The 10,595-nt window shown below is 38.6% G+C and overlaps 1 protein-coding gene across 5 annotated transcripts; it reads right to left on the bottom strand.

The window, feature by feature from the left end:
* Positions 1–1,283: 1,283 nt before the first annotated feature.
* usf1 (upstream transcription factor 1) lies at positions 1,284–9,719 on the bottom strand. 5 transcript variants are annotated; one of them, XM_010893662.4, is made up of 11 exons: positions 9,655–9,719; positions 5,810–5,868; positions 5,132–5,181; positions 4,345–4,496; positions 4,054–4,167; positions 3,636–3,789; positions 3,389–3,476; positions 3,095–3,153; positions 2,841–2,953; positions 2,558–2,686; positions 1,284–2,099 (listed from the first exon to the last, which is right to left on the bottom strand). In XM_010893662.4, exons 1-11 carry the CDS (start codon positions 9,700–9,702, stop codon positions 2,010–2,012), a joined length of 1,056 nt encoding a protein of 351 aa, XP_010891964.1. In that variant the 5' UTR covers positions 9,703–9,719; the 3' UTR covers positions 1,284–2,009. The 5 variants fall into 5 exon arrangements, with proteins under 5 accessions (XP_010891964.1, XP_010891966.1, XP_010891967.1 ...); XM_010893664.4 differs by having other exon boundaries at positions 2,859–2,953; XM_010893665.4 differs by having other exon boundaries at positions 4,378–4,496.
* Positions 9,720–10,595: the final 876 nt, after the last annotated feature.

Raw genomic sequence — 10,595 nt, 5'->3', positions numbered from 1 at the left:
CGTGAAGGCATGGACTCAACTAGACCTCTAAAGGTGTGCTGTGGTATCTGGCACCAAGACATTACCAGCAGATCCTTTAAGTCCTGTAAGTTGCGAGGTGGGGCCTCCATGGATTGGACCTGTTTATCCAGCACATCCCACAGATGCTCGATTGGATTGAGATTTGGGGAATTTGGAGGCCAAGTCAACACCTTGAACTTGTTGTGTTCCTCAAACCATTCCTGAACCATTTTTGCTTTGTGGCATGGCGCATTATCCTACTGAAAGAGGCCAATGCCATCAATGAATACTGTTGCCATGAAAGGGTGCACATGGTCTGCAACAATGCTCAGGTACGTGGTACAGTACATGGCAGGACCCAAGGTTTCCCAGCAAAACATTGCCCAAGCATCACACTACCTCCGCCGGCTTGACTTCTTCCCACAGGCCATCCTGGTGCCATGTGTTCTCTAGGCATACACGCACCCGGCCGTCCATGTGATGAAAGAGAAAACATGATTTATCAGACCAGGCCACCTTCTTACATTGCTCAGTGGTCCAGTTCTGATGCTCACGTGCCCATTGTAGGCGCTTTCGGCAGTGGACAGGGATCAGCATGGGCACCCTGACTAGTCTGAGGCTATGCAGACCCATATGCAACAAACTGCGATGCACTGTGTGTTCTGACACCTTTCTATCAGTACCATCATTAGCTTTCTACAGTAGCTTGCCTGTAAACTGAACTGAAAGCTCCAAATCCCATTAAATTTTTCCAATGCCTGATGAAGTTCCATCATGATTTACCAATACAAAGATCCTTTATTACATTGTTACAACATCATAATCTATTTTCCGCAGACAACTTTTGAAAAACAAAGTGCTGAACCATTTCGGGAAGTAGACATTGGATACTGTAGATGAGACAAATGTGCATGTAGTTTGAGACATTCTAAGAGATACTAAACATATTTAATAAAATAAAGCGCAATTGTGTCAAAAAGGTAAAAAAGCAACAACAAAAAAGGTATGTACATGACAGCTGAAGAGCTACAGGAAAAATCTTGACTTAAGAGCTAACATGTTTTTCCTTTATGTACAACCCTGTTACCAAACAATTTGGGACGCAGTGGAAAATGTAAACAAAAACAGAATGCAATGATGTGCAAATCATTAAAACCCTAAACTCAAATAGAAAGTGGTACCTAGACAACATATAAAATGTTGAAACTGAGATGTGTTATTGTTTCTTGGAAAATACATGCTCACTTTGATTTTAATGCCAGCAACAAGTTTAAAAAAAGCTGAGACAGAGGCATCAAAAGACTGGAAACATTGTGTAATGGTAAGAAACAAAACCTGGTGGAATATCACACAACTAATTAGGTCAGTTGGCAAAATGTCAGTCACATGATTGGGTAAAAAAGGTCATTCCATAGAGGATGGGCCTGTCAGAAGTGAGGATGTGGAGGGGTTCACCACATGACTGCATGTGCTCAAGAACACTTACAAAAACCCTTGTCTGTGAACACGGTACAGTATGTCACTGCATCCATAAATTCAAAAAAGAAACCATACATAAACAACATCCAGAAACGACATTGACTTCTCTGGGCCTGTGCTCATTTTAGATGGACTGAGGCGAAGTGTCCTGTGGTCTGACGAAATCAAAATGTAAGATTATTTTCCTGAATCAAGGACACTGCATCCTCCAGGCTAAAGACAGCGAATGTTGTCATTGTACTATTTTGAATAAATATAGGGGTAAATTGATTTGCACATTATTGCATTCTGTTTTTATTAGCATTTTACGCAGCGTCCCAACTTGGAAACATGCTTGTAAAACTTGACCACTGAATGACCTAGCTGCAAACTCCTTACTGGTTTTGTAGTGATGTTTTTGAGGTGAAGTGAGACCTTTCTTCTAGTTTGAGGTCCAAGGTTCTGTCCAAAGTACTACATGTTAATTCTACCATTCCTCCAGATATTCCGTTTCAATTCATTTAAAAGCTTTTCTCTCCCTATAGTGATCCTCACTGAGGGTCTGCACTTGCTGCTCCAACAATGCCATTCTGTCTCAGCTGGTTCCTCAGGATCTGGTTCTTCAATTTCCAGTCTTCTGCCTGCGCAAAATTGGACAGGAAAAGTATCTCAAAAATAAGACCATTATGACAGGGGTTGTGTGGTTTAAAACAAACTTCCCTTAGGTTTGATACTGTATTTTGTTTGCAAGTAACAATTTGAGCATGTTGATGGGTAGGCTTACAGGTTAAGCCCAGTGCAGTGCACAACTGCAAATCATGATCACTCAATATTTATTTAGTATGTCGTTTTTTGGATTCAAGGCGATTTATAGATCAGTGATTCTACGCAGTCTGACTGCAATGTAGACAATCACAAAAAAAACAGTCTGTTGTCCTTCAGTGTGACTGCATTCAAAGAGTGTTGCAGTAACGAGAACAGGATGAACAAAAATCATTAAAAAAAAACCCTCAACTATTATGGCTTGATCAACAAGATCCTAATCAGAACCTAATTTAAACGTAGTACAAAGCATAAATTAATCCCAGTTCTGGCTTACCTCCTGCCTCAGTAGTTGGTTGTCCATTCTGAGCCTCTCCAGAGTGCTTAGGTCATCCCCTAGTCTGAGGTTGTTCTGTCGAAGCTCCTGAATATAGTCACAGGCTTTGGAGAGGATTCCACCTTTACTCTGGAGAAAAACACAAAGTTAATGTTACTCCATGTTGGGCATAGATGCGTTGTGACTATATATACAATTTTTTGAATAAATTGATGTGATTACATTTTCAAGTCAGTTGAGCAAGATCTTATAATACTTGAAAGTAATCTGTTGTGATACTAACCTCATTGCTGATACTGACCTGCCCTGACTTGGTAGGGTCAATATTGCAGTCTGGAATAGTCTTAGAGAGAGTAACGATCCAGTTGTTGATCTTGTCTCTTCGTCTACGTTCAACTTAGAGACAAATTTCATAGTATCAAATTTGTTTAGGCTGTCAGTTTATGATTTTCTGTTTACCAATACATGGAAACCTGCATTGAAGAAAAACATACTTTTTAATATTGTATAAGTAATTTAATTTATGATGGATCTCACCCTCGTTATGTTGGGCTCGCCTTTTGTCATCTCTAGAAGTACGTGGTACCTCTGATTTTCTTCAAGACAAAATCGTTACATATACATTAAAATGAAAAACCTTTGTCAAATACAGCAAAAGTGTCCACAAATTTTATATGTGCAGCTAAAACATTTAAGGATAAGTAATTAAAACCTAACATAAATTAACTCATTAATGGACACAAGTGTCATCACGACAAACAAGAAAAGTAACTGATTACAATCCTGGCTTCTCCAGTCCAGCACCACCTGTATTAATCGAAACAGACGTACGTGTTGTACGGCTGTGTACGAGGTGCAATGGACCTCTGGTTGGCTCCCGTTAGCACTTCCTGGGGGGACATCATCACATACAACTGCCCTGCAAAAAAGAACAAACAGGTCCCTTGCTTCCCTGAATCACCACTGTCACTATACATGCCTTTATATCGAATATCCATTCAAATGTAGAACTAATTAGAAATGAATGAGCATGTGAAGAGAATTTATTTCTAAGAGATTGAGTGGTTAATCTCCTCACCAGTGGGAGTGCTCTGACTGATCAGGGTATCAGATGCTTGTACCACACTGGTAACCATGGTCCCTGGTGAAGCACCAGCGATGGTGGCAGGGTAGTAGGTGTAGTGAGTCTCAGTGCCATCCCCCTCCAGCCCCTCGGACTGAGAGAAGACAGCCTGCAACAAAAAGACAGTTGTGCTCAACAACCATCCAAACTACCTACAGTTAAGTGGTAGAAGCAGGGTATTAGATATGGAATAACAACAATAATGCCAGAATAAAAATATTGTAGTTTAGATTTTCTGAAAATTATTCTGACTTAATACTAACCCGGTGGGCTAAAATGGTTAACGTTTTGTTATTATAACCAGAAACGGCACTTTAAATAACTGAGTTCGGCCAGCTGAGAGATCCCGATTCCAGCTTTAAATAATTGTTACCTGGGTCACAGGCTGTGTGGCTGCAGGAAATCCAGTGAGCACACTCACTGCTGTGGCACCATCACTTTGAGCCTCCAACTGTCCATCAGACACCTGAATGACTCTGTATGTCACCTTCAGCAAAAGACAGATCATGGGTTTGTGAAGCAAAATATAAATTGATCATTAATAATGGCAGAAGATGGAGCATCAGATAACTGTGGATGGTCATTGACTTGGCTCCGGTATCGAGGTCTAAGTTTAGCTGAGGTTACATCCGGTGAGCCATGCAGAGTATGCTCTCAACTGTACCTGCCCAGCGGGAGGGTAGTACAGCTCCCCTACCTGCCCCCCAGCTCCCTCCGTCTTGAATAGATACTTTATGGGCTGCTCTGAGGAGAAGGTAGTAGCCGACTGAATGGTGGCGATGGCAGCTGATGGGTCCTCTGCTGTAGCCACTGCACCTGGATGATAGCAGAATATACGTATATACACAGTAGAAAGTAGCCTAAACATCTTCACAGTTTTCTTCCACAAAAATAATTAAATCAAGATTTTCACTAGATAGACCTATACAAGCTACTCCACATTTAACACCTTCTCTTTTAAATGATCTTAATAACTAAGAGGATATAGATTAGGTATAGATTAACACCCTGGAGTTAATAATTGGTAGAAGCAACTTTGACAAGCAATAATGCTGTTAATTTAATTCTACCAACTTTCCATAACATACAGTATATCCATTGATATTTTTAGTCATCCAATTTTGGACCTAGACTGGAAGGAATAATCAACACTCTTGGAAAGCCTTTATATCTAGTAATACAATTATCCAATAGTCCTGCTAAGAATGAAATGAAATTTCAGGGCAAAATTTCACAAGACCCAACTAGTTGTTAAATGTGGAATTAGGATTTTTTTTATCCTTGAAAAGTTCTCAGTCTTTGTCCTTGGACAGGCATACACATGACATAATCCTGCCATCATTTTATAATACATACTACAATTTGATCCCTCTTTAGATTAGATTTAAAGCTGCAGAATTAAGACTGTGTAATTTATCAAGCTGTACTATGTCCTATCTACTTTACGTCACCTTCTTCAATGACATGTGCACTTCCATCAGGGTCAGGGCTTTTCTGTTGACTAAAGAAATAAAAAGAACAAAGTTGTCCAACCAAACACTCAAATACATTACAGAAAAATCAACCATACCTCTCAGAAATTACATTCATATGTAATTATTTTGTATACTGTTCAGTATGAACATAAATTGGTGCAATCACGTTTGCAATTAACACATCCCCAGTGCTTCTGGTCCTCAATGTCTCGCTATTATGTTGCTCCTTAACCTTTTTTCTCTATTATGTTGGTCCTTAACATAGTCAATATAAAATTAAAAACACCTCGTCATGAAATACCATTAAAGTTACGTTAAAGATAAGGTTTGCAAAAAGGTTAAGGTTGGGTTACAGTTAAGGTTAGGTGAAGTTACAAAAACAGAAAAACCTGTCTAAACAAAACAATTTCCCAACAAACAAAGTCCAGCCTCTAGCTGGAATCGAGCTGGCAACTATTGGACTGAAAGTCTATAAGGAAACGCCTGCCCACCATTCACAATCACAATGGCAAAGCAGACACTGTATTAATGTAATAGAATTTTCCAAAATAGTTGCATATATACGTAATTCCTGCAATGCCGGGTTGAAAGAAATATGAGGAAGTATCTTCATCTGAAATTGGTTATGGATAAATCAATGTATTGATAGCTCACCCCTTCATTTTCACAGACAGTTGGAAAGAGAACCTCCTTCCTTCACTACCTAAACAAGCCTTGAGGAAAAATGACAAGTGGTTACTTTTTGAGACTCAGAAAACCCTATCATAAACTCTGATTTTCAAACAGTGTGTATGTAACCTCTCTTGCTATTCTCACATGAAATGGGGGGATGGAACTCTGAAAATGCTGTTATTCTTAGTTGGCAAGACATTTATTTTAAACAGACATAAATAAAAAGTGTTTTGCCTCATATTGATTTCTTCATAAAATGTTCAAATGCCTCCATCAATTTTGACTTGAATGCACCAAAATGTATGGAAGGCACTGTATAAAATGTTGATACATAATAAAACTAAAGACTTTTATGAATACAGTAAAGTTCAAAGTTTATTCTTCCCAAGATTCACAGAACAGGTGTCATCCTGCACAATTTAATTATTGTAGTTAGAATTAAGAAATACAGTGGATATAAAAAGTCTACACACACCTGTTAAAATGCCAGGTTCTTGTGATGTAAAAGAATGAGGCAAAGATAAATCATGTCAGAACCTTTTCCACATTTAATGTGACCTATAATGTGAACAATTCATTTGAAAAAAAAAACAAAGACAAAAGTATTTTAGGGGGAAAAATAAAAAACTCACCCTTAAACTAATACTTTGTTGAAGCACCTTTTGATTTTATTACAACACTCTTCTTGGGTAGGAGTCTATTAGCATGGCATATCTTGACGTGCCAATATTTGCCCACTGTTCTTTTCAAAAATGCTCCAAATCTGTCAGATTGTGAGGAGATCTCCTGTGCACAGCCCTCTTCAGATCACTCCACAGATGTTCAATTGGATTCAGGTCTGTGCTCTGGCTGGGCCATTCCAAAACGTTAATCTTCTTCTGGTGAAGCCATACTTTTGTGGATTTGGATGGTTGCTTTGGGTCGTTGTCATGCTGAAAGGTGAACTTCCTCTTCATCTTCAGCTTTCTAACGGACGCCTGAAGGTTTTGTGCCAAAATTGCGTGGTATTTGGAACTGTTCATAATTCCATAATTCTAAGGCCTCGGTTCCAGCTGAAGAAAATTAGCCCCAAAGCATGATGCTGCCACCACCATGCTTCACTTTAGGTATGGTGTTCTTTGGGTGATGGGCAGTGTTGTTTTTGCGCCAAACAGACCTTTTAGAATTATGGCCAAAAAATTCAACCTTGGTTTCATCAGACCATAACACATTTTCCCACATGCTTTTGTGGGACTTGGATGTTTTTCTTTGTAAGAAAAGGCTTCTGTCTTGCCACCCTACCCCGTAGCCCATTCATATGAAGAATATGGGAGATTGTTGTCACATGTAGCACACAGCCAGTACTTGCCAGAAATTCATACAGTCACTTTAATGTTGCTGTAGGCCTCTTGCAAGCCTCCCCAGTTCTCTTCTCGTCTTTTCATCAATTTTGGAGGGACGTCCAGTTCTTGCTAATGTCTCTGTTGTGCCATATTTTCTCCACTTGATGATGACTGTCTTCACTGTGTTCCATGGTATATCTAATGCTTTGGAAATTATTGTGTACCCTTCTCTTGACTGATATCTTTCAACAATGAGATCCCTCCGATGCTTTGGAAGCTCTCTGCGGACCATGGCTTTTGCTCTGAGATGCAACTAAGAAAATGTCAGGAAAATCCTACAAGAACAGCTGAACTTTATTTGTGATTAATCAGTCACTTTAAATGATGCAGGTGTGTAATGACTTCTATTTAACATGAGTTTGAATGTGTTTGGAATGTGTTGCACACTTATGCAACCAGGTTATGTAAGGTTTTTATTTTTCATTTTTCCCCCTTGAAGATTTCAGTTTGTTTTTCTAATTGTATTGTTCACATTATAGATAACATTAAAAGTGGCCAAAGTTCTGACATGATCTATCTTTGTCTCATTCTTTTACATCACAAAAACCTGCCATTTTCACAAGGGTGTGTAGACTTTATATTTCCACTATATGTAAAGCACAAATATAGCAATAATATACCTAACAATGGAAACAAGCAGTAATTTAAAAAAAGAGTAGGATGGGGAGTATGAACAATAAGGGTACCGGTCAAAGGTTTTAGAACCTCCCCATTTTACAGTTTTCATTGACATTTCTAAGTCCAGTGAATAACCTGAAATGGAACAAAGGTAGGTGGTAAACTACCAGAGGTTAAAAAAACATTTAGGTTACCAATCATGTTAAAATAATGTACATTTCAAAGATATATGAAAATGCCCTTTTCAGGGAACAAATAACTTAGCTGTTTTGCAGCAATGGAAGTAAATGTAGCCTTCAAAGTTGATGTTAACAATTCCTACAGGTGTAACAACTATATTGATTACTTACTGTCTGTATTGGAAAAGACTGTGTTGCTACACCCTCTTAAGCATTATTTGGACACAATTGTACTGCATGAAGTAGTATATTGCTATCATAACGGTGAGAAAAGGTTAATTAACAAAGGATGAAAGACTGTAGTAAAAGTGTAGGTCTTTCCTTTAGAGAAATTCCAAAGAAAGCCCAGGGGTCAGCGAGTACACTTTCCTACACCATCAAAAGGCACTTGCAAACTGGACAGGAAACAGCATTTCGCAGCACCATGCAATACCCTCTGTTGTACATCTAAATCACAAGACAACATAGGCTTCATGGAATTCCCAGCACAGCCTCTAGACTTAAACCTGATCGAGTTTGTTTGGTATGAACTGGGCAGAAGGGTGAAAACAACGCACCTACAAGTGCAACACATTTGTGGGAACTTCTGCAACAATCTTGGGAAGAATTTTCTGAACAATATTTGATTTCCATTGTAGAGAATGCCATGAGTGTGTTTGGCTGTACACTAAAACATTAAACTGTGCCAATTTAGTTTTGCATACTTTTTGCATTCTCTCAACAAGCTTCATGAGGTAGTCAGTAAGTGTGTTATATCTATGGTAATCCCTACTTGTAAAAAAGAATGTACACATAAAGAATTTAGTCACCATAGTTCATATTCCGGTCCTGATTGGTCAATAGTCTAATTCAACGCGTTAAATACTAACATAAAGATTCAAACGTGGTTCCATAAAGGCGTATTTTAGCTCTGCATTTCCTGTGAACAGGACGGCACTGGCGGTATATTTCCTGCTTCTGTGGACAGTACAGCCGATGCGGCTGTATTTTCCTTATCACTTGTTTGTTTGGTTAGTTGTAGCCATCTCATCCTCAGCTAATCTTTTCAGTCGTTTGCCAATTTCGCTACCCAGTCTATTGGGTGACAGTCTGCGACTCTACCACTATGTATTTAATGGGTAGTTGATCAATCAGCCAGCTGCAGTCACTCAGTCAGTGACTTTCGCTCTACTTGGCCGGCTAAGCTTACGCGTTCCGGCAAAATATTATGTGTTTACCCATCTAAGGGCTTCGATTGTAGCGATAACAGTACTGTACTCTAAGCTGTTTTAGTTGTCTCCTACAATGTAGCAGCATGCATAACTTTACTACTACGATGCACTTCCCGGAAATATAAAAATGTATAATGCTAAGTTCAATTTGAGTTGGATACATTGTATGAATATGCAGCTAGCAATAGCATTAGCATAACATTGCATTATTCCAGCGGTTCCTTCCAGCTGCGACAGGTCAGTTCAACAAAGCCATATTAGCTTCAGATGCTAGTATAGCTAACATTCATTTTTTGTTAACCATTAAGTAAATAGCCATTTATATCCGAGAAAAATTCTTAACGTTTGCCATTTGTACATCACTGGGTGAAAATTTTAATTGCATAAATATTATTTGTACAATAGCTATGTACACCAGATCACAAAACGTAACTTACCGTTTCTCCCAGCTTAGCAACATTAGGCCTGTTGACTGTACTGCGCATGTACCAAAAATGCGCTTGATTTACTCCTCATGGCCGCGCGTCATTAGTTTCCCACTGCAGACATCATGTGTAAGGCCTGTCATCTCTCAGGCCTCTCCATATTGTACACTATTGGGTGCACAGACCTGGCACTAGAACAAAAGTGTTGCATTTGAGTTTCATGGGCGGGCACTTTTATCCTACTTACCTATATGGATTAGTGACTAATTTTACATGCATAGCTTACTAAGGCAATATAATAGCAAAACACACAGCTGTCAATCAAATTTGAATGCTTTTACAAACTACATTGGTAACACATTCTTTATAACTGTGAGAAAGACCACTACTTAGTGACATAACCTTAGGCTCTTGGCGTTGTGTGAGAGCACCGTCCCCAATTATTGGCCACCTTACTATTTTGTTCAATTACATTATATTTAGTTTTTATTGGTGTTGCAAATGACAGACCATAGTCTTCTCTGAAGTGTCTGCCAGAAAGTTTTAGTTACATTTCTTGCCTTTCAGTAAAAAGAAAAGATAGACAAATTTGACATTACATGACGTCTGGTCTGTCATGCAAGTACAATTTCATGATTTGCAATGTGTCTTGTACTACTCCAATTCAAAACTGTGCAGATGCAGCAAGTTTTGGTATTCAATACTGTAAATCTAAAAGCTTGACAGGTTTATATATACAGTTAAAGTCAGAAGTTTGCATACTCCTTAGCCAAATACATTTAAAATCAGTTGTTCACAATTCCTGATATTTAATCCTAGTAAAAATTCCCTGTCTTAGGTCGGTTAGGATGACAACTTTATTTTAGGAATGTGAATAATAGTAGAATTATGTATCAGAATAATAGTAAAGATATTGTTTAATTTCAGCTTTTATTCCTTTCATAACATTCCCA

The sequence above is a fragment of the Esox lucius genome, chromosome 1 (assembly GCF_011004845.1).
Source record: "Esox lucius isolate fEsoLuc1 chromosome 1, fEsoLuc1.pri, whole genome shotgun sequence".
Taxonomy (NCBI): Eukaryota; Metazoa; Chordata; class Actinopteri; order Esociformes; family Esocidae; genus Esox; species Esox lucius.
The sequence above is the reverse complement of the archived record's forward strand: the minus strand, read 5'-3'. Positions and strand labels throughout refer to the sequence as shown.